Below are 22161 nucleotides of genomic sequence, written 5' to 3'. Positions count from 1 at the left end.
CGATTCCCAGCATGAGCACCAAGAGATTAGCCCCCAATTCGTCACCGGGGGGAGGGGGTGAACTATTTTCTTTTTAGTTCGTCATCCCAATTAATTTTCTTTTGATAGCTTTACACTATCTATCTAGTACTTCAACACATACTTCGAATGCGACTGCTTCCCCACTGCATTACCTCAACAGCTGGGAGTGCAAGAACGCCTCCACTCAATTAGCATGTCACCACCGTCCACTGCTCCACGGGTGCGGAAGGCGGGGTAGATCACGCTAGTAGTGGGGTGCGGAGCTCCTAAGCTCCTTATCTTATCGGCAACGCCCTCCGTTGTAAGGTACCTTAGGTATCCCGTTGACGTCGATACCTACCGATATCATTTGTCATCGGATCATCGTGTTCAATTCATGATCTTTAGTCTTCGTCTATACCATTAAACTCTGCTTCAAACTCTGTTTCAGCCTTGCAAGGACGCTCTCTGATAGTTTCAATTGCAAAAGTGAACCAAGACTCCTGCCTGAATAATCTTCGAGAACTCACTCCAACATCCTTGAGGTCTACCGTCATAATGGCTTCAGACTCACGAGACCGCGGCATCCGCATCGCCATCGACCGCGGCGGTACCTTCACCGACTGCGTCGGCGAGCTCAATGGGAAAGAGACAATCATCAAGCTCCTATCCGAAGACCCAGCCAACTATGAAGATGCGCCCCTCGAGGGAATCCGGCGCATCATGTCGCACTTCCTCGGAAGGGAAATCCCCCGCGGCGAGGCCCTCGACACAAAGAGAATCGATTCCATCCGCATGGGAACCACCGTAGCCACGAACGCTTTGCTGGAGCGCAAGGGCGAGAAGATCGCCATGGTCGTGACAAAGGGGTTCAAGGACTGCCTCGCCATCGGCAACCAGAGCAGGCCCAAGATCTTTGACTTGGCGATTCGGAAGCCGGATGTGCTGTATGAGAGGGTCGTCGAGGTTGATGAGCGCGTTACGCTGGAGGATTATGCGGAGGACCCGACGAGGCATTTGACTGAAGTGTCTGCCAAGGCTGGAACGCCAGAGGCAGCTCGAGAGGAGCTTGTTCAGGGGACCTCGGGGGAGGCTGTGAGGATATTGCAGCGTCCCGAGGCACAAACTATCAAGAGTCAGTTGCAGGAGGTCTACGACTCGGGTATCCGCAGTATTGCGGTGTGTTTAATGCACGGCTACACCTTCCCCGACCACGAAGCCTTGGTCGGCAAGATTGCAAAGGAAATTGGTTTCAAACACATTTCTCTCAGTCACGAACTCATGCCCATGATCAAGCTGGTCTCGCGAGCGACATCTGTTTGCGCGGATGCATATCTGACGCCAGCAATCAAAAAGTACATCTCGGGTTTCCAGGCTGGATTCGAAGGTGGTCTGGGGACGAGGAGCGTTCAGCAAGAAGAAGGTACCAAGGGCGCCCGATGCGAGTTCATGCAAAGCGACGGCGGCCTGGTTGACGTGGAGAACTTCACCGGACTCAAAGCCATTCTATCCGGTCCGGCCGGCGGTGTTGTGGGATACGCCATCACGTCGTACGATGAAGAGACAAAGATCCCCGTGATTGGATTCGACATGGGCGGCACGAGCACCGACGTCTCTCGGTTCGGCGAGGGGCGGTACGAGCATGTGTTTGAGACGACCACCGCTGGTGTGACTATTCAGTCGCCGCAGCTGGACATCAACACGGTCGCAGCGGGCGGCGGCTCTATGCTTTTCTGGAAGAATGGGCTGTTTGTCGTGGGGCCGGAGTCTGCCGGCGCGCATCCGGGTCCAGCGTGTTATAGAAAGGGGGGCCCGGCGACTGTGACTGATGCTAATCTCTACCTTGGTCGTTTGCTTCCTGAGTTCTTTCCCAAGATCTTTGGCGAGAATGAAGATCAGGGTCTTGATCCTGAGGCCAGCAAGAAGGTCCTGCAGGGACTGGCAGACCAGGTAAACAAGGAGACTGGAAAGAGTATGAGCGTCGACGAGGTGGCGTACGGATTCTTGACCGTTGCGAATGAGACTATGACGAGACCCATCAGGTCCATTACGGAAGCCAAGGGCCACGATTCTTCCAAGCACCGCTTGGCGACATTTGGTGGTGCCGGCGGACAGCACGCTGTTGCCATTGCCGAGGCTCTCGGTATTCAGCAAATTCTCATCCATAGGTACTCTTCTGTACTATCAGCCTACGGCATGGCACTTGCGGACGTCGTGGACGAGCGCCAGGAGCCCGATTCCAAGGTCTGGGAGTACCCCAGCAAGGCAGTGGACGAGCTGAAGAGCAAGATGGAGAAGCTCAAGGACAAGTCCCGCAAGGCATTACGCGACCAGGGCTTCGATGAGAAGGAAATCGTGTTTGAGGAGTACCTCAACATGAGGTACCGGGGTACCGAGTCGGCGTTGATGATTATCAGGCCCGATCAGGACGAGCAGAAGGACGCAAAGGAATGGGACTATGGCACGGCCTTTATCCAGCAGCACCGTTACGAGTTTGGGTTCACCCTCGACGATCGAGATATTATTGTCGATGACGTGCGCGTTCGCGGTATTGGAAAGAGCTTTAGGCATGCGGAGAAGACGGTGGACCAGCAGTTCAAGGAGTTGAAGCGCACAGATGTGGAGCAGAGCAAGGCGCATAACCGACAGCAGGTGTATTTCGAGGAAGGCCGACTCGATACCCCGGTGTACAAGCTTGAGGACTTGGGCACCGGCGAGACTATTAGGGGACCTGCCATGCTCGCTGATGGTACGCAGACCATTGTGGTTACGCCAAAAGCTACTGCGCTGGTTCTTGATACCCACGTCGTGATTGACATTGAGAAGGAAGGATCTAAAGAAGATGGGTGTGTAAGATCAAGACTGATGCGAAAGCATGAAGCTGACCTGTGATTATAGGGCGTCAAAGAACCAAGGCGAACGAGAAGTCGACCCGATTATGCTGAGCATTTTCGGTCATCGATTCATGGCTATTGCAGAACAAATGGGCAGAGCACTCCAGAAAACCAGTGTCAGCACGAACGTCAAGGAGAGACTCGATTTCTCCTGCGCCATCTTTGACGCGACGGGCGGTCTCGTAGCTAATGCACCCCATCTTCCCGTTCATCTGGGCTCAATGTCCACCTGCGTCAAGCGGCAAGCCGAAATCTGGAAAGGTGATTTGAAGAAGGGCGACGTCATCATATCCAATCATCCTTCTTACGGAGGTACCCATTTGCCAGACATCACCCTCGTGATGCCGGCTTTCAACGACAATGGCGACAAGATCCTCTTCTACGCGGCCTCGAGAGCGCATCATGCGGATATCGGAGGAATCACGGCTGGTAGTATGCCCCCTCACTCAAAGGAGCTGTTTCAGGAGGGCGCTGCAATCAAGAGCGAGAAGCTTGTTAGCGAAGGACGTTTCGATGAAAAGAGAGTGACGGAGTTGTTGTATAACGAGCCTGCCCAATACCCCGGATGCAGCGGAACCCGCTGCCTAGCCGATAACATCAATGACCTGAGAGCCCAGGTCTCGGCGAATCAGAAAGGTATCGCGCTGATTGAGGGCCTAATTGCGGAGTACGGTGAGGAGACTGTGCAGTTCTACATGGTTCACATCCAGAACAACGCTGAGCTGTGCGTCCGCACCCTACTGAAGGTAGTCAGTAAGCGATTCGAAGGTAAAGACCTGCAGGCGGTGGACTTCATGGACGATGGCAGCCCGATTCGTCTCAAGGTCACTATCGACGCCGACAAGGGCGAGGCGGTGTTTGATTTTGAGGGCACCGGACCCGAAGTCTACGGCAACGTCAACGCCCCCGAGGCCGTGACGTACAGCGCGATCATCTACTGCCTTCGGTGTCTCATTTCGGAGGACATACCACTGAACCAGGGATGCCTAAAGCCCATCAACGTCAAGATTCCGCCTAAATCGCTTCTGTCACCATCAGACGGCGCGGCGGTTGTAGGCGGCAACGTCCTGACGAGCCAGCGCGTGACGGACGTCATCTTCAAAGCCTTCCAGGCGTGTGCGGCGAGTCAGGGCGACTGCAATAACCTTACGTTCGGGTTCGGCGGCAACGTGACGGGGCAGAAGGAGGTGAAGGGGTTCGGGTACTACGAGACGATTGCGGGCGGCAGCGGCGCGGGACCGACCTGGGAGGGTACGAGTGGTGTGCACACGCACATGACGAATACCCGTATTACCGACTCGGAAGTATTTGAGAGGCGGTATCCTGTGATCTTGAGGGAATTTTCATTGAGGAAGGGGTCTGGTGGTGACGGGCAGCATCGGGGCGGTGATGGCGTCGTGAGGGATATTGAGTTCCGGATTCCTGTGCAGGTGTCGATTCTGAGCGAGAGGCGGGTGTATAGACCGTATGGGCTCGCTGGTGGCGAAGACGCTGAGGCTGGATTGAATGTGTGGGTGAGGAAAGTTGAGAAGGGGAGCTGGGAGAAGTCGTTGAAGAGATTGAAGGGTGCTGCTGGGGAGGCCAAGGGAGACGAGGAGGTGGAGTATGAGGAGCGGAGGTTTAATCTCGGAGCGAAGAATAGCGCGCCGATGAAGCCTGGGGAGAGGATTATCATCAACACGCCTGGTGGTGGCGGTTGGGGTAAGGTTGGGGCTGAGAAGGGGGTTAGTAGCAAGAAAGATCCGACGGATGGATGGAGGAAGGGCAGTCATGCGAATAGGGAGGATACTGCTCTGCAGGTCTAGGAGGGGCTTCGATGGGAATCTCTTAGGGTCGTTTCGAAGTGAGCTCGTTTGTGTGTAGGTAGGAAAGCCCCAGTCACATTGACCTTGCCGAATGGCTCGGCCTACGTACAAAATGAGGATGGTTGTGTGAATCTTGGTCGCTTTATCCGCAATCAACTTCGTTAGTGTCGTCGGTGTCTAGATTTTGAAGTACGCTATGGTCTTTGACTTTGCAAAGATCACGTCCCTTTGCTCTCCATCATGTTGACACGTCGGTTGGTATTCCCATTATACCTATTAGGAAAGGGGCATCTCCGTAGACCTTTATCTGTCCAGAGCGAGATGTTCAATGTGGAATAAAAAAAAAAGCTGAGGGCCTGTGATGTTTTGATTGGAGTCGACTCTGCTGACTTAGGTTGTTTAAGGTAGAATGAGGTAGCCGCTTCGCGCTTATCGGCGGGTCTCGAGGCACTCACTCACACCATGATTACTCTTAGATGTACTTCCAACGCGTCCAAGTGTGCCCGCTGTTAACAAGGAATCCAGAATACCATTGGACTTTTACATCATCACGAGACAAATATTTACTCGGAATAGTTGAGATATGCGAGCCCTAATTACTCGCCTTAGGGAACAGTAAGCATCAAGAACATGGTCACAGGTTGTATGTTAAGCAATCCCTTCTGTATTCCTACTCTATTATACTGAGAAGAATATCTCCCAGGGACTACCGACTACTTGTAGTAGTAATGATCCTCCATTCCATCTCTCACGCCCATCGAGGAGTCTCAAGCCTCCATCGCGATTGTGGCAGTAGGCATCTGAGCCTCAGCCGTCGGAGTCACGGCGGTGTCGAACAGACTCATCTGAGTCTGAATAGTGAAGTCCGCCCTGCTTTCAGCAGTGGGCGTAGGCTCGACTCGCTCCTCTATGCTGGGGTTGGCGGTCTGCAGCGGCAGGGAAGGAGGTTCAGCTTGTTTGATGCTCTCCTTTGCGGCCTCGTCGAGCATGAGGGGCTCGGAATCTTGCTCATTCTTGTCCCCCACGACGTGGGAGTTGTCCACCTTGTCGGCTCTGTCACCTGTGCGGCGGTTGGCGAAGGATGTGGAGTCTCCGAGCTCGCGGCTCTCAATGAGCTTGAGGGCCGGGAGGGCCCAGTTCCAGGCCACGGCCTCGTCGGTTGGGATGGCCTTGGCTGCGGTGTCGTGGGTGAGAGTGAGTGTGGGTGCGGCGATGGCGGAGCTGCTGGGTGCTGGAGTGGCCAGGGTGCTGAAGGTATTGCTTATGGTTGGGACAACCAGAGCTGGGGTCTCAATGGAAGAGGGAGTAGAAACGTTCTCCTCTTCTTTGATGTTGGAACCGTCTTCCTTGCCCTTGATGTTCGACTTCATGAGGTCGAGGGCGGTTGCTGCCCAGTCCCAGTTCATTGCCTCAGATGGGACGTTGTCCGAAGAAGAGGGTGCAGCAACGGCGATTGTAGAGGAGCTGCTGACGACTGAACTGATAGTAGGAGTGGGGGTAATGCCAGTAGTGGTGGGAATAGCCCCGACTGGGATAGCGATGGCTGAGGTTGTGGCAGCAAGGGCCAGGGTGAGAAAGTAGAGAGTAGAAGTCTGAGAAGGCATCTTGAAGACTTTGGTTGGTTGGTTGTTTGTTTGGAGTTGGGTATGTAAGTCGATGAGTTGTGGTAGTGTGTAAGTGAGAGATGATCGATCAAATTGAACAAGATGTGTGATGTATTGGGTTGAGAGACTGATGAGACTCTGTTCCCTGAAGGGACTTGGGCTCGTCTATATAGCTTTCTTGAAGAGAAATTTCGGAGAAAGCTTTTAGGAAACCCCAGAGTCACGAGAAGGACCGTAAAACGTCAGCCATCATGGTGTCTTTATAAGGTTGCATTCCCAAGCAAGGACACAAGGTTGCGGACAATCGTTGCGGGTGCCAGGGCAAGGTTCAGATACCTTGCGGGTAGGCCAAGAAGGTTCGGCCACATCAGAGCCGTTGCAGAACGGCTAAGTCTTTCAGGCATATCACATCGTGGAAATATCTCGAAGCTTGGGAATGAGTTCTCTAGAGGGTAGTCGAGTACAAGCAGGAACGTCGGCGCATTTGAAAAGTCGTAATGCAAGGTAATCAAGCTCTATTGAGACCTACAATATGGCACTTCAATCCACCTGCTATCCAGCCCTACGCACCTCATCTAGGCAACTCAGTGTCGGTCCTCGGTGGTAGCGGCTTGCGCTTTACCCCTCCTGAGAACGACCTTGTCTCTGCCCTTGCGGGTCTTTGATCTTCATGACCATCTCCAATAGTGCTTAAGCTGATGTAGCTGCTGTCATTTACCAAGTTCCTCGAGGAATTGAACCGTTCTTGACCTCCGGGAGGTGTGAGAGGTGGATTTTCTTCGTTGAGCACGACCTTATACTGATTGTCTATTCGCTTGCCGACCCCGAGCTCAATGCCAACTGAAAGAGTCAGAAAGTCAGCCCTTATGTCATACTTCAAGAGCCCAGGCTCCACGTTTTATCTTGCCAGAGGCAAACTTACAAATGTTGTAGTAAATATACTTAGATAGTACTGGCGCCCACACAAGCACCGCAACGACCTGGCCAAACGTCCACTGATTTTTCTTGCCCATTGTTGATCGAACAAAATCGTGGACTTGGGCCACATTAGCGAATAGAGAAGTAGCCATTATCAACACCAGGAAAGCCCATAATAGCTTCCCCAAGACGGACCAAACAGTGAAAACCCATGCAGGTATCCGAATCTTGCGCTTTTCGAGAGCCTGACGAGCCGAGTCTTTCACCTTGCGTAGACGAGGGGTGTTTCCAAGATGATCCGCTGTCAGGAATACCATGACTGCTGTGTAAATAACAAAATAGGTGCTTTTGTCGCTCGACTGTAGATACCCGTCGGCAAAGTAGTAATCGCCATTGCCGAACTGCATACACGTTTGTAGGATACTCCGCTGCCCGCCGCACTCCACGAGCTCCAGATCGTGATCCGAGGTGGAGGAGGACGGTGCCGGGAGGCTGAGCATCTGGATGATGGCGCATAGGACATAGACAATGACTGTCAGTATGAATGTGTACCACCAGTACATACCCCTCCGCTGCATGATGGCCTGCGTGATGAGGACCAGCAGCGTGTTTGCCGTGGCGAACGCCTTGGCGGCGCCGACGTCGACTCGGATGGCGAGAGACTCGCTGTTCATGATGACCATGGTAAGGGTCGCTGCCTCAATTGCCATGACGAAGAAGGCCTGCGTCTCCTGGAACTCAACCATGGCTGAACACAGGGCAACGGAAAAACGCGTCGAGCGTAGATGTGTCAAGGTCGAGCGAAGGCGGTCAATTTCCGCGTCGGAACGTCGGCGGCATTTCCTGAAGAACCACCTGATGACGCGTAGCATGCTGAAAAAGGTTGAGGAGTCTGGTTGGTGAGGGAGGAGGCCGCAGAAGATGAAGAACCAGATGCATAGTGCAACTTGTATGTAGTACGATACGGCAATCTATCGTATTGTCAGCCCAGAGTCCTCCCCCTGTCAGAATCAACAGCTTCTCTTACCCCAGGGCCAGCAATATCAGCTTCTGGTTCTTTCGTCAGGAAGGAACACAAGGAAGTGAGACCACTCAATACCACGTCCATACTGCCGGCTACCGCTTGACTCTCTTTAAGCTTCGCGACCTCCGGATCACAGTCTCCCAAGGGGTTGTTGCCAGTACAAGATGCTTCGACGCAGCTGACGATTGCTTGGATTACTCGCGAGGCATTGAACTTGTCTAGAGATCCAAAGTTGATTTTTGAATTTGCTTCTTTGACAGTCTTGTCGGCGACGAAATCATGATTCTGCACAAGTAACGCTGAAGTCGCAATGGCGGCACAGCCGTAGGAGTTTGGAGCCGAGCCATGGAACAGGAATTTCGGATCGTAACAGTCTCTCTGGGCGTCTATTGATTCAGACCTCCAAACGGTTGGAAGTTCGACAGTTATGGGACCAGCCGAGTCCTTCGAGTTGTAGATGTTGTACACCATCTGAGGCCAACGTGGTCCGCCAGCCTGGTAAGCATAGCTGCCAAAGTCCATCCCAAGGTTGTGGTTAGCCGCCATGTCGGACTGCTGTGTCGGCCTTTGGCGACGTGATTGGAAATGAGGCTGCTCCCAGAATCTGATCAAGATCGCTCAACTTAGGCAAATATCGTCAGATGAAGACCTCAGCCTGCCATTTACTTGACATCGCTGATGGTGGCGCCTGCGACTGATGAGCCAAAACTCGAAGTTTTGAGCTCCCAGGATGTTCATATGAAGACACTATATATCAAATATTCAACCGGCGGCAAATTGTGCCACAGTCGCGCAGCTGCGACATTCCTTCCAGCCCCCCGTTCAAGATCCTCATCGTGACCAGGCTACATGCTTACATGCATATCGTGTGCGTCGCACCGCGCAGGATCACAGCCAATTAGCGCGCGAAGGAATATCGTCAAAATCAGGCTGCGGGGGCCAGAAAGCTCCCTTGATCCAATAGATATGAAGAAAAAGTCTCGATTGTATGCCAGGGACCGGAACGTTTATTTTTGCACACATCTTGTGTCTCACTGTCACTCAAGTTCGGCATCGCCCATCTCAGCCTTCTCGGGTGCCGCATAGGCAATAGTAATCTAGGAGTATCGTATAACGCACGACTGCTGAATTCTCTTTGCACACAGTAGAACGCATGCTGAGCCGCATAGTACCATTTACCGTCGGCTTCGTGACCGGGACACCAGTGTGGTAGGAATGTACTGACCATCTTGTAGCGGTCGACCGGGTGCTTCTCAGGCTTTTCCAGAGGTTGCCTCGAGTCCTCTAGACCATACGGACAAATCAAGCAACAAAAAGATGTTCAATCCGTCGGATTCTAGTTGTTTTTTGATAAGACGCGATGGGATTCAGAGGAATTCAGCTAGTGAAGTGCCTATTGGGGAAGATGTACCGTTGAAATGATTTGCCGGGCAGGTAAGTAAGTACCGTGCTTGGCATTCTGCCATGAGATGATTCCCAGCCGGGGCTGTCGTTTAGTATAAAAATACCTCCAAGAGATCCTGTGGTAAGCTCCCCAAGCAAGACATGTGCTCTTTTTTCTTGTATCTCGGAGAGGAGTCATTGATTGACGAAGTGGCCGGAGGTCTACGATCGGACAAGGAACCAAGGAGACCATCTCACTTTGTCTACTCCCAAGACAAACTCTCACTGGCCAGACTTAACCCCAGTTCCTATCCAAACCTCTCGGCTCTTGACCCCTATTCCACATCGAATACCTCACGCCAGACGGACGATACAAAATACTGATTTTCATTTCCGTCAAGTTCTTGGGTATGATACATGTGACATCCATTCGCTTAAAGGGGGGCTTAACTTAACCTAACCTCGCCGTCCAGAGTCCACATATCAATCATTGCTCATTTCCTGCGTCACCGCTCAGCACGACAGAATGTGGTTTGTCCGCTATCCAACTCGTGGAACGGAAATGCTTAAATAGGAAAACGGAACTAGAGAAGGAAGAAAGAAAACATCAAACGAGATATTAGTAAATGCGGGCTCGCTCGAATTCATATTCTCAAGCACGCGCCTATCCGATTTACACCGAAGCACGCACCTATACACGGCAACAGAGAGAGCTCTTGATCTACGGACGGCCATACTGGCTGCTTTTCTCCGTCACCATCGATGAGAAGCAGACTTGCAAGTCTCAAACTTCTAGAGGAAGCAGTCTTCAAAGCTGAAAATCGAATGGAATCAAGTCTGGCCAACAACATACAATTCTTGACTTCACAGTAAGCACGGGGAAATAAAACTTCAAGCTGGGGTACACAATTTCCTTGATAATGTACTACGTTTCCCTAATTCCTCCCAATGTAACTTCTACAACTGTACTTTTTATTCGGATCCTCCTCCCTCTCGCCCTGTCTCTCAGAGCCTCGGCCTCTGCCTCACTCTCCATCAATCCTCACAAATCCGCCCTCCTAGTGAGGATACGCAGTACACATAATCCCCAGGGACCTCGAGAGGAAACGAGTGAAGAAGAAAAACAAAACCAAAATAACAAAAATAGTGTCCCAACGCCGAGCCAAAAGAGCAATGCTATGCCTTACCTTTCTTTTTTGTGTCGCTACGCGAAACCCCAACACTCCATCACATGTATGTCTGTTACAGACAAACAAGACATACACTTTCTCTCCGTCTAGTATAAGACTCAGACCAAATAACGGAGAATAAAAAACAAAAACACATGCTATGGCATTCTTCCATAATCCCTTTCAGTTGCGTTTCCATCATTGACCTCATTTGGCGTTGGTAGACTTATGGGTCTCCAGGGCGCTTGCCAGCGCCTTGGCAAAGTCCTCCGTCTTGACTTGCACCATCCAGGTCTCGAGGCCGTTGCCCGTCTCGTTCGAGGTCGTGAGCTTGACGTACTTCTTGTCCGCCTTGTATGTCTCAGAAGGCAGAACAGAGCGGTTGAGCACGACGTGCCCGCGAGGCTCCGCGCGCAGCAGCATGCGCACCGCGCCAGTGTTCTTGTGCTTCAGGACACGGAACGGGCCGACACCCTTGGTTGACCAAGGGCTCTTGTTCTTGGGCTTATCGTCGCCGCTGTCCTTGTCTTCTTCGGATCCGGCCGGAATGAACTTCATAATCTTGGCGCGAACGTCGTGGAGTACTTCCTCGTCTTCTTCGCCAGGGCCACCCTCAGTAAGCTTGAGCTGCTCGTGAGGCTTGCCATCAGCATCGTCGCCTTCGCCACCAGCGGCCTTGTCGGCTTCCGTAGTCGGCTCGGGAGTGCCAGTGGCAGGAGTCGTAGCTAGGCTGGAGGCACCACCAAAGTTAAAGGGTGAATTAGTGCCAGTGGTAGAGGCACCCGCGGGGGGGTTCAGGTTACCGAACATACCACCAGAGGGAGGCTGGGCAGGCTTGGCACCGCCAAAGAGGTTGCTCGTAGGCGCCGGGGTTGACGCTCCAAAGAGCGGCTTCTGAGACGCAGGTGCCTGAGCACTGGCAGATCCATTAGCGGCACCGAAGGTAAAGGTGGGAGTCGAAGCAGCAGGGGCAGCAGGCTGAGCGGGAGCGCCGCCTCCAAACTGGAAGGGACTGCTGCTTGCCGCCGCAGGTGCAGGCGCGGACGAGCCACCGCCAAACTGGAACGGCGTAGAACTGCTCGAGGGGGCGGAAGATCCGCCGCCACCAAAGTTAAACATGCCGCCGGCCGAAGGCGCGGGAGCAGAACCCGAGCCGCCGCCGTTAGCAGATGCGAAGGGGTTGTTGAAGCTCGTGCCGCCACCGCCGGCGCTGAAGGTAAAGGATGAACCTCCGCCAGAGCCGAAGCTTGGAGGACCGCTAGAGCCGCCGTTTGTCTGAGGCGCAGGCGCAGCGCCGCCGAAGGGGTTAGCTGGGGCTGCACTCTGGGATCCACCAAAGTTGAACATGCCACCAGATGGTGCGGCCGGGGCAGAGGGAGCGGGTGCGTTGAACTGTCTCTTCGCTGGTGGGCCATCCTGCTTTATGGGGCTACCACCGAAGGGAGAACCAGCGGACTCGGTCGGCTTGCTGGCGCCGAAGCTGAAGGCAGGAGCCGCAGTGGGCGCGGGAGCAAACTGCGGGGCCTTGGAACCCTCGTCATTGGGCTTAGCACCGAAAAGGTTGGAGGTGCTCGACGCGGGTGCCGGGGCACCAAAGAGAGGGTTCGACTGGAAAGGAGTCGAAGTGCTCGATGTGCTGGCGCCGAAGAGGGGTTTAGCCGGTTCGGGGGCGGGAGTCTCCTGAGGCTTGCTGCCGCCAAAGAGTGTCGATGACTGCATGACGGAGCCCGCAGGCTTGTCTTGGGAACCAAAAAGGTTTGAAGCTGGGGCGGCAGGCTTGGGCTCTTCCGCTTTGGGAGCGGAAGCACCAAACGCGAAAGTCGGCGCAGCAGCCGCCTTGGGAGCTGCCTCGTCCTTCTTGGGTGCCTCAAACGGCTTCGACTGGAACCCGGAGAAGCCGCCAAAGGGGGACTTGGAAGGGCGCTGTGAGTCGTTCTCCTTGTCGGACTCCGCGCCCTTGTCCTCCTCAGGAGCAGACCGCTTCTCGGCCTTGGGCTTCTCATCTTGCTTCGGGGCGCCGAACAAGTTGGATGCAGGAGCTGCAGGAGCTGTAGGCTTAGCACCGAAGATGGAGCTCGATCCGTTTGTGGACGCACCGAAAAGTCCATTGCTAGGCGCAGGGTTGGCATTGAATTTGATCGGGGAGTTGGGGTTCCAGGTGGCGTTGACCGGGGCCGGAGCAGCCTCCTTGGCCGGCGCAAAAGCTGGTTTTTCAGGGGCCGGGGCCGGCTCAGCCGAGTCCGCGCGGAGAGGCTGTCCATTGTTGCCCTTAGTCACGCGGTCGAACAGACTCTTAGTCCCGGAGGGCGTAGTCTCCCGGGCGTCGGACGAAGTGCTGGAAGGAGCAGTCGCGGCGCCAGCAGAGAATAGAGGCTTCTTAGCACCAAAGAGGTTGGACGCTGGCTGGCCCAACGGCGTTTCGGCACCACCACTAGCGGCAACGCTGGGTTCCGCCTCGTCATCGGAATCAGTCTCACTCTCTGCGTCGGCCTCCACACCGCTGTTCTTTGCCGAACTGGCATCAGACAGGTAGCCAAAGATGTTGGATGCCTGGGCAGGCTTGAGCTGTTTCTCGAAAACAGAGCGCGACAGGTCGTTGTTGGCGGGCTTGGGCGCCGCTCCGAAGAGGCTGCTGGGCTTGGCTTCCGCAGCCTTGGGGGCGGAGGCAGGGGCAGGTGCGGCCTTGGGCGTTGAAGAAGGGCCTTGGTTGTTGGCAATCTTTTCGAACATGCTCTTGGTAGCTGAGGGTGTCGAGGTAGACTTCTGCAACTTGCTGGGCTGGTTCTCATCCGACTCATCCTCAACAGTTGCCTTCCTCTTGTTCTTGACCGTAGCCGGCGTCGCCGGCTCTTCATCCTCTCTGTCCACAAGGCGCCTCTTGTTATTCTTATTGGGAGACGCGGACGAAAGGGCCGCGTCCTTGGGAGTCAGCTGGTCTTCAGCCTTGCGCTTGGAACGAGTAGTCTGCCTGGATGGGCTGGCATCCGCAACTTCCTCCTCGGGCTCAGGCAACCCATGTGCGGACCTCCACTTCTTTAAAACCTCCTCTGAGGGCTTGACGTTCTTGAACTCGTACAAGCCATATCTGAGCATAATCAAGCTCCGGCTCTTTTCGAATTCCTTTGCAAAGTTCATGATGTTGAGCTTCCAATCCTTCTTGGTGAAGATCTCGTTGGCGGCATATTTCAGGCGGCGAAGATCGAGAACGCAAAATAGCTGACGGCGCTGCAAGTCGTCGTACTCGGCCGGAACCAAGTGGCTGAGGTACTGGTCGGCGTACACGGTACCCTTAGCTTCGAGCTCAGGGGGGATATCTCGCGCGAGGACTTCGCCAGACAATTCGGGAGGCGGGGAAGGGATGCGCATCTGGAAGAGATCGGCCGAGGTTGATTTGGCTGCCATGCCGCGAGGAGTCGCCTGGGCGATGTTCTCTCGATAGACCTTTTGAGAAGCCGGAGTCGCGCCGGGCGCGAAGACTTTCTTGGCGGTGCTCGCGGGCAAGCTCGGAGCGAAGGGGGTAGTGTTGGAGCTTGCGCTCAGAGTAGAGGAGCGGAAGAGGTTGCTCGCGGTGGAGATGGTGCTCGCGTTGAGGTTGCTCGATGGCATGGGGTCGCGATTCAAGACTCTCTGCGATGGAGCAGTCTTGGGGGTGCCGAGTCGCTTGTTCGGGTTCAGAGGCGAAGCTTGGTAGCTACGGTTCGCGAATTTGAGCGACGGACGGGGCCGCGGGGTGCTGTTTCTTTGGTCCATGATGATGTGCGACGACCAAAGAATCGATTTCTGGATTATAATTAGTCGTTGGTGATGAGGTTTGCGCCGGTCGACTCGGTCTCGGGGGGAGAGTCGCGTCTCGATTCACGCAGGATTCGCAGACAAAGCCAGGCGGGCAAGGAAAGGAAAGCAGGCGCAACTGCGAGAAGTAACTGCTGAGGGTAGATGCGATTGGATTGAGAAAAACGCTCAATGATGGCTGAAGCTTCGACTGCAACAAAACGCGATGGCGCAGCGATCAAGAAAGTGATGCTGAACAGCGCATCCAACACGCCTTTGATGGTAGTCTGGCTGGCAAAAGCACAGGAAGATTTTGGTGCTGGATGATTTTTGGTGTGGCTCGACCGGGCGACGGGTGACGGGGCCAGCTATTGGGAAAAAAACCAGGCCACACCTCAGTGCAGGGGGGCGCGAGCACGGCCGGGAAAGAGTGGGTCAGCTTTCTGCCGTCACTCAACCTCAGGCCAGCGTCACCGCCCTCAATTGGTCGCAAGTTGCGGATACCTAAAGTGCGAAGGAAGTGGCAGGTGCAACTGCGACAGAGACTGGGCGCTTCTGGTTGGTGGTCGGCGCTTGCAATTTTTCCTAGGGCGTTCCCCAGAACCCGGTCTTTCCTCAGGTCCCGCGTCACGATCCTCCAGCTTTCAACCAGTCGAACGAATGGAAGCTATGAGTAGCACTACGTACCTTCCCAGTGGTACCTTCTCAATGAACCTTAGGTAATTAACGTAGGTACGACGGAGCATTCGCTGGCCCAGGCGTTTTCCTCGAGTCTGCTGAGTCAGCTCACACCATGTGGCCCGTATCCAACCATACGAGACAGGTGTGCAGCTTGACTGCAACATACACCTTCGAATCTGCTGCACTCCTGACCCTTTTGCGTCTGCACCAAGAGACGTATGTCTGGCTGGTGCGACTGCGACACTGAAACCAGGGGAACACGGTTCCCCATATCGGACTGCAGCCTGGCTCACGAGACACTCACAAGTACCGAGACCCTGTAGCTTCTGCTTTGGTAAGCCAGCCTAAATCTAGCCATGTCTACTCGCTGGCACTCTTCAAGTCATGGGTATGCATATAAAGGGCATCGACTGGTCACCGCAGGCTTGTTCTCCATACGGTCAATAGTACCCAATCAACTATTGGCTAGATCCGGCTCACCACGGCCGGAGCCAGGAATGCACGTGAAGATGGCGGCGCCGGTGCTCCGACCCCTGATGGGCCTCCTGACTCGGGGCGGCAATACTCGGGGATTTCCACCATCTGAGGTCCAGCACCGTTGACGTTGCGGTCGAAGTCACGGAAACAATGATGATCTATGAAGCGCATCGGACGTCCGTTTAAAAAAAGAAACCTGACATTCGTAGAGTGCCAGCCTTTTTTTTCCGGGGGCATATCCATAGTTCAGTCCCGACGTCGAGAGATTCTTTCGTCCTTCAATGTCCCGCTACGATAGTCGGCCTCAGAGGCTATCACATGCTTTCCCCACGGCGTACACCATAATGAATAAACTGATAAATTAGCACTACCGACTCTCTCGCAACTTTCCAAATGGATAACCCGTCAGCTTCACGGCAACGAATAACTGTCAAAGCGCTTATTGATTGATCATGGTCTCATTTCCTACGGCAACGCTACGTTTGGCGCGCATCCAGGTGCCAGCACTACTTGCCGGCCCAACTGGTAGGTTATGATACAGGGTATTACCAACAACGCAATATCCATTGCGACGCACATTTACAACTTGGCCTTGGACTGGGCCTTCTTCAGGATGGGCTCCATCCTGGTGGCCTTCATGACGTCGCCCTTGATCTTGAGCTTGCCGGACATGAAGAGCTTCTGGGCGTTAGCCTTGCCCTGGACGAGGTTGCCAAAGTCGGCGTCGGACAGAGACAGGGTGACTGAGTCGAGGTTAGTATTAACTGGCTGTATTGGAGAGGGAAGCACTCCACGCGCGGGTGACATACCGGTGGGCTTCTCGCCGGTGCCCTTGGCGACCGCGCCCTTCTCCTTGAGGTCAATGTGCCAGCTATCGGTCTCGCCGGCAGAGTTCTTCAGGGTGAAGGCGAAGATGGCGTTGCCCTGCTTGATGGCGTCCTTGCGGTCGGGCTCGCTGGAGCCGAGCGCATCGTTGATGGCGTCGAAGGCGGCCGAGGAAGGGAACTTGTCTAGAGGAAAGCAGCCAGAGTCAGTGCTGGGAACGATTGAGACCGAGACCGAGACATCCTGTTGGAGAGTCACGTACCGTTGGCGAGACCCATTGTGGTTATAGGATAGAGATACTTGGTGTAGAATGAGTCGAGATGGTATATATGATTGACAGTTGGATGTGATAGATCGCGAAAAGATTGCCGAAACGTGGGGGAAGGGACTCGGGATAGTTTAAGTAGTGAACAAAAAGGTGTCAACGGTAAGCCGTGCGTCGGAGGTTGGGGTCGTCGGACGGAGGAATAAAGAAACAGAGAGGAACGGAGGCGGAGTGATGGAAAGCTACTTGGCTAAGCGCACCGCAGCAATGACGCTCAGTCGTCGCATGTGAACCTCGGCGATTTAGCAGCACACGGCAGGGCGTCATGTGCCCGCGCGTGTCCTCACTGCTTGAGGTAGGTAAGGTAGCAACCTTAGGGAATTAGTGGGTCGTTCTTCCCCATGGTCCACCTAAGTTCCTAACCGTATTCCGTGTGGAAGGAACCTACCTGACCCCAGCCAGGTGCAGCCATATCCACCGCACCCCTGCACTTATCCTGCCTTCTTGGGGGATTCTTCTTCCACTCCCGCACGCTTCATGCCAGTTCCATTTCATGGGGGCCGACTGGCGCGCATTGGGCCGCTGGAGAAACGCACCGCGGTAGCGCCAACGGAGACTCGTGGATACTTCGTTTCGTCATTTACGGTTACTTCGACCTTCGAGGTAATCCGTACCTTACCTTACTGGACTTTCCATCATGAGGGTGTCACGGACGGCAGGCGGCCACAATCGAACGGAGCACAGGCGCTGCCACGAAGGGACACACATCACACGTAGCCACTCGTCCTTTACCACTCATCATCAACCTTGACAGTTGGGTTCTAGAATAGCCATCTTCGATACGGTTTCCGATTCACGAACTGTGACCAGAGTGCCCCAGCCACAGCGCCACAGAAGACCTTGCTTTCGTTGATTTTCAACCTGCAATGCCCACGCCCACACCCATGTTGCACTATCTACCTCGATTCCACAGCATGCTTCAAGTCTACCGGCGCTGGACAGTGACAACGATCCATGGGGGCGCTGATCCCATTACCTATTGCCATGGATCTGATTCCGGCCCTCGCCAACGACTGTCTTGAGCGCCTTGCCGGTTACATGCCAGCTACATGCCGCAGGGAACAATCCCCGTTCTTCGCTGTGCTCCAGCTAGCGTTCGTCATGTCTCGTAGAAACCGAGGCTCCAAAGGAAAACACGAGGGAAACAAGACTCGATCAAGTTCGATCAAAGGCCCAAAACAAGACGGCACATACATAACAATGCAAGACATCCCGACTCTATGGTTCATTTCTCCCCGAAACAAGCTTCAGACGACCTTACAATACCCGAATCGCTTTCCGCATTCGGACTCAATTCATGCTTTGCTTCCCTGATGGTTCGCCACGATCTCTGATTGCGACCTCTCTCGTTGATGGCCAGTCAGATGCTGCAGATCCCCAACATTCGTCCCAAGCTTCTCTTCAATCTGGCAGCAGCCGAGGGAAGTCAAATTGGGGTAACACCCCAGAAGCCCTTGCTCCGGATTGGGGCAGCACCCACGAGAACGAGTCCGAGTGCGGTGAGCTGTCATGTAGTGTGCATGAGAACAAAAGCCCCAGGCACACATCAAGATCCAGGCACAGAAGGGGACCTCGGCTCGAAACCACCATCGAAAGAGGCTGAAAGACCTCGTACGGCACGGGTTGATCAACGTTTCGGGAGTTTGGCAGTTCGTCCGACCCCGGCTTTGAGTACTGTTTGTGCGGATATGCTACCAAGGTCCTGCGTCGAAACGTGCCTCCTCCGCCCATTGGTGCCACAACATGCGAACCCCTGTCTGAACTCCAGGAAGAGCCGTCAATACTATTACCTCCCGATGCAGATACGTTGGCTAAACCGCATTTGCCATTAATGTTCAAGTCAAAGCCACGCTAGCGGCCGAACATACTACAGCTGACAAGGCCGCGGCGAATCATCCTCAACATCCCGTTGACTTGTCCAACATCTTTCTCCGCAACGTGTATGTTGACCTGACATGTTCGCAACGGTTGCCGAGTCCACCAGTTGGATCGGAACGCACTGCGAAGTCCACTTGGATGAACAAGACGATTGATGTGGGGAGAGACGCACTGTCAAGCCGTCCTCCTGTTAAATCTTGTCTGCTTGATGAGTGACCTCGAGCTGCAGCGGACGATGTGCGCCCAGCAAAAACCTGCTCTACTAAGTCGTCTGACCTGCGATCGTATATACTGTCCCCGATATCTCAATGGCAAGTCGATGAGCATTGGACATATCGTGGCCATCATTTATTGACACTTATCACAGTCCTTTTCTACGTCCACTTTAGGCGCAGTTGAGTTCCCACATACGCAAGAACTTTTGCCGCTGGGCATCTTTCCTTGGATCTTGAATTCCAAATCTACATCCTCCCCCCAATATTTACACGAAGTCTCAATTATACCACAAGACGCCACTCAGCCTTCCCTAGGCTTTCAAGCTGCCGTATCCCGAAGATACGCGGCAAGGACGCCTCCCCATCCACCAGTGTTATCGCTCGCAAACACCTCCCAGATGACGCCCCCAGTCTTGTCGTACAGCAGCGCGGTGGTGCTCTTGGTGCTCAGGCCGAACCAGTACGTCGACTTGGCGCCGTCAGCGTAAGCCTGGTTGGTCATGCAGTTGCCGCCCGTGTTCTCGCACTGCGCGTTCTGCCACTGGTTGTCGTTCATCTTGTTGAAGAACACCCACAGCGCGGAGCCGTGGATCACCACCTTGGAGCTGCCCGTCATGTAGTGGCCCCACGATCGGTGGCATCGGTCGTTGTTGCCTTGTCCCTGGGCTGCGCAGTTGCTGAAATCCGGGTCACCGAAAGCTGGTTTTACGCTGTGGCCGAAGAGAATTAGCCATCCAGAGTATTGACACATTTCGGACCAAGAGCATGAAGCCATGGATTGTGGCGGGGGTTGACTTACGACCACGGGCTGGGTGCTCTCTGGGGAGTCCCCTCACCCTGCCAATACGCAGACTCCGTCTGCTCCAAGCTGATGTACACATTCTGCGCGTTGTGGAGGTTATACTGATACAAGACGCAGTGCTCGAAGCTCGTTCCCACCAGCCACGTGGGCTTGGTGCTCTCGATGAGCGCGCCCCTGCCGACGGCAATGTTCTGCGCGGCGCCGCCGTCGAGCGAGTGGTCCGCCACCCAGCCCCACACGTTCTCGAGGTACGCACTCGCCGTGGAGGTGACGTGCATGAGCGCAAAGGCGGCCTTGCACGCGCCCGGGTCCGCGCCGCCGCAGTTCGTGTTGGTGAGCGAGTGCTTCGTGCCGCCGACGCGGAAGACGCTGCTCCAGATACCGACGTCGCCGGGCCGCGCGCCGGCCATGTTGATCTGGACTAGGGTCGCGCCCTGGAGGACGTCGGCTACCTCGACCGTGATGTCGGTGATTTGGGCGACGCCCGTCTCGCCGGGGTTGCCGACCCTGAGGATGGGCTGAGGGTCGTCCGGGTTCCAAAAATTTGATCCGATGCCTATTCTCAAGTCAGTAACCGGTTTCACGGGACTCTAGTGGTTCAGACATGACCTACCGTTGATGATGCTGAGCGTCTCACCGACCAGTCTTGTTCCGGGGGGCACATAGATCGTCTCCTCGGTGCGGTAGATGCCCTGCGGCACAAAGATGATCTTGCACCCCTTGTATTTTTGCAAGATGGCGTTGATGCTCGGCCCGTCATTGTGGCTGTTGTCACCGTACACGGGGTACTGCGCATCGCCCTTCAAACTCACAAACTGATCCAGCGCATACTTCTCATACTGCGGCAGCGGCGCGGTAAAGTACTTATCCCCGGAAACCAGCGCGGCGGGCCGGTCAATGGGGTACACGGTTCCCTTTTGCAGGTTATTCGAGTTGACGTACCCCATGACCCACGTCTGCCCGGCCGTCACAGAGTCCTTGCGTAGCGTCGATCCATCGCTCGCAGACTTGACGGCCGCGGTGCTCTCGCCGCCAACCTGGAAGTTGTCGAGGACCAGAGAATTCTGGCCGTAGCCCGTCACGAGGTTGTTGACGCCGGCGTTGCAGGAGGATTCTACCCTGGAATCGACGACGGAGACCATGCCCGCCGTGTTGCGGCCCATGTCGATGCCAAAGTTGCAGTTTGCGAAGGTGGCGCCCTGGACGACGGCGACCCAGACGTGGTCGACGGAGATGCCGACGTTGCAGCCGTTGAAGGAGAGGTTCTTAAATTGGTATTGCTGGCCGTTGACTTTGATGCCGATGGCGCCGCCTTCGAATTGCTGGGCGCACTGTTAGTTTCTTCGGAAAACTCGAGGGCTTCCTCGATGCATTTCAAGCCGGGGAAAGGCTGTTCACAACCAAAAGAGAGAAAGGAAGACGGAGAAAAGGCGAGAGAGACTTACACAATCGCTGATCAAGATTCCAGAACCGCCCTGCGCCATAGTAACACCAACATGGCTCGAGAAATTCGGCATGCGCACTTTGACATTCGTCAACGAGCACCCCTGCGACACGCTCCAGTCCATCCCGACGGCCGCGACGCCGGTGCCAATCTCGGTGGTGTCAATCACCAAGTTCCGCACCGCCATGTAGAAATTCTTTGTCGCGGACCCGTCGCCCTGGTGGGAGTCATACCCGTTGATCACGGGTTGCTCGCCGAGCGCCGGATCGGCGATGAGCACGGGCGGGTTGAGGGCGTCGCCGACGAGGTAAGTCGTCACGAGCATCTGGATCGGCTTCTTGATGCGGTACCGGCCGGGCGGGACGTAGATGTAGGCTGGGCGGGTTGTTACCGTGTTACCTGTGCGGCTCCATGCTGTTTGTACGGTTTTTTGTCAGTTACATGATTTCAACAATATCTTTTCCCCTCAGATGAGTTGGAGTATGTATATATCGAAGCATGAGTTAAAGAAAAGGCCAGGTAGTATCTTACCTTCAATGGCAAAGTTAAAGGCATCAGACGAGTCCTGGATGCCCGTGTTATCGGCGCCGTACTGGACCGCCGTCCGGTAGTACTGGTACGTCGAGTCCGTGCTCGTAGGCGCCGTGCCGTTGTGGCCGATGGCGGCGCGCCACCAGGTGGAGGGGTTACTCTCTACGGGGCCGGAACACGTCTGTTGTCTCGAGTCCAGGACGACGGCGGCGGCGGCGGCATGCGCATCGTGGGGGTGCTGCTGGTGCGGGTGGGCGGCCCCGAGGCCCAGGAGGGCGAGGAGGGTGAGCAGCTTCATGATGCGATGTGATCTGGAGAAGCTTCTTGCTTTGTGAGGAGGGGGGGGAAAGGTCCTCGAAGGAGTGGGTAGACGGTGCCTCTGTCTTTTCAGGTCATTGAGTCTCCGATGGTTGGG

General features: G+C 54.9%; 8 protein-coding genes across 8 annotated transcripts; 2 read left to right on the top strand and 6 right to left on the bottom strand.

Moving 5' to 3' along the window:
• Positions 1-558: 558 nt before the first annotated feature.
• Positions 559-4699, top strand: CCOS01_05676 (hydantoinase B/oxoprolinase; the record flags this gene model as incomplete). The annotated part of the gene is made up of 2 exons (XM_060453853.1): positions 559-2846; positions 2899-4699. The coding sequence occupies 2 exons, from the start codon at positions 559-561 to the stop codon at positions 4697-4699; spliced, it is 4089 nt and encodes a 1362-aa protein (XP_060315625.1).
• Positions 4700-5466: 767 nt separating this feature from the next.
• CCOS01_05675 (uncharacterized protein) lies at positions 5467-6303 on the bottom strand (the record flags this gene model as incomplete). Its single annotated transcript, XM_060453852.1, has 1 exon — positions 5467-6303. The coding sequence occupies one exon, from the start codon at positions 6301-6303 to the stop codon at positions 5467-5469; it is 837 nt and encodes a 278-aa protein (XP_060315624.1).
• Positions 6304-6874: 571 nt separating this feature from the next.
• CCOS01_05674 (uncharacterized protein) lies at positions 6875-8791 on the bottom strand (the record flags this gene model as incomplete). Its single annotated transcript, XM_060453851.1, has 3 exons — positions 6875-7143; positions 7226-8192; positions 8249-8791. 3 exons carry the CDS (start codon positions 8789-8791, stop codon positions 6875-6877), a joined length of 1779 nt encoding a protein of 592 aa, XP_060315623.1.
• A 2213-nt stretch (positions 8792-11004) lies between these two features.
• CCOS01_05673 (RanBP1 domain-containing protein) lies at positions 11005-14547 on the bottom strand (the record flags this gene model as incomplete). Its single annotated transcript, XM_060453850.1, has 1 exon — positions 11005-14547. The coding sequence occupies one exon, from the start codon at positions 14545-14547 to the stop codon at positions 11005-11007; it is 3543 nt and encodes a 1180-aa protein (XP_060315622.1).
• A 41-nt stretch (positions 14548-14588) lies between these two features.
• CCOS01_05672 (uncharacterized protein) lies at positions 14589-15897 on the bottom strand (the record flags this gene model as incomplete). The annotated part of the gene is made up of 4 exons (XM_060453849.1): positions 14589-14936; positions 15416-15492; positions 15554-15575; positions 15730-15897. The coding sequence occupies 4 exons, from the start codon at positions 15895-15897 to the stop codon at positions 14589-14591; spliced, it is 615 nt and encodes a 204-aa protein (XP_060315621.1).
• Positions 15898-16305: 408 nt separating this feature from the next.
• Positions 16306-16829, bottom strand: CCOS01_05671 (SCP-2 sterol transfer family protein; the record flags this gene model as incomplete). Its single annotated transcript, XM_060453848.1, has 3 exons — positions 16306-16469; positions 16536-16736; positions 16814-16829. The coding sequence occupies 3 exons, from the start codon at positions 16827-16829 to the stop codon at positions 16306-16308; spliced, it is 381 nt and encodes a 126-aa protein (XP_060315620.1).
• Positions 16830-17860: 1031 nt separating this feature from the next.
• CCOS01_05670 (uncharacterized protein) lies at positions 17861-18479 on the top strand (the record flags this gene model as incomplete). The annotated part of the gene is made up of 2 exons (XM_060453847.1): positions 17861-18070; positions 18114-18479. 2 exons carry the CDS (start codon positions 17861-17863, stop codon positions 18477-18479), a joined length of 576 nt encoding a protein of 191 aa, XP_060315619.1.
• An 809-nt stretch (positions 18480-19288) lies between these two features.
• CCOS01_05669 (uncharacterized protein) lies at positions 19289-22044 on the bottom strand (the record flags this gene model as incomplete). The annotated part of the gene is made up of 5 exons (XM_060453846.1): positions 19289-19679; positions 19769-20327; positions 20385-21093; positions 21217-21629; positions 21747-22044. 5 exons carry the CDS (start codon positions 22042-22044, stop codon positions 19289-19291), a joined length of 2370 nt encoding a protein of 789 aa, XP_060315618.1.
• Between the last annotated feature and the right edge of the window lie 117 nt (positions 22045-22161).

Source organism: Colletotrichum costaricense (assembly GCF_030867565.1).
Source record: "Colletotrichum costaricense strain IMI 309622 chromosome Unknown Scaffold_5.1, whole genome shotgun sequence".
Taxonomy (NCBI): Eukaryota; Fungi; Ascomycota; class Sordariomycetes; order Glomerellales; family Glomerellaceae; genus Colletotrichum; species Colletotrichum costaricense.
The sequence above is the reverse complement of the archived record's forward strand: the minus strand, read 5'-3'. Positions and strand labels throughout refer to the sequence as shown.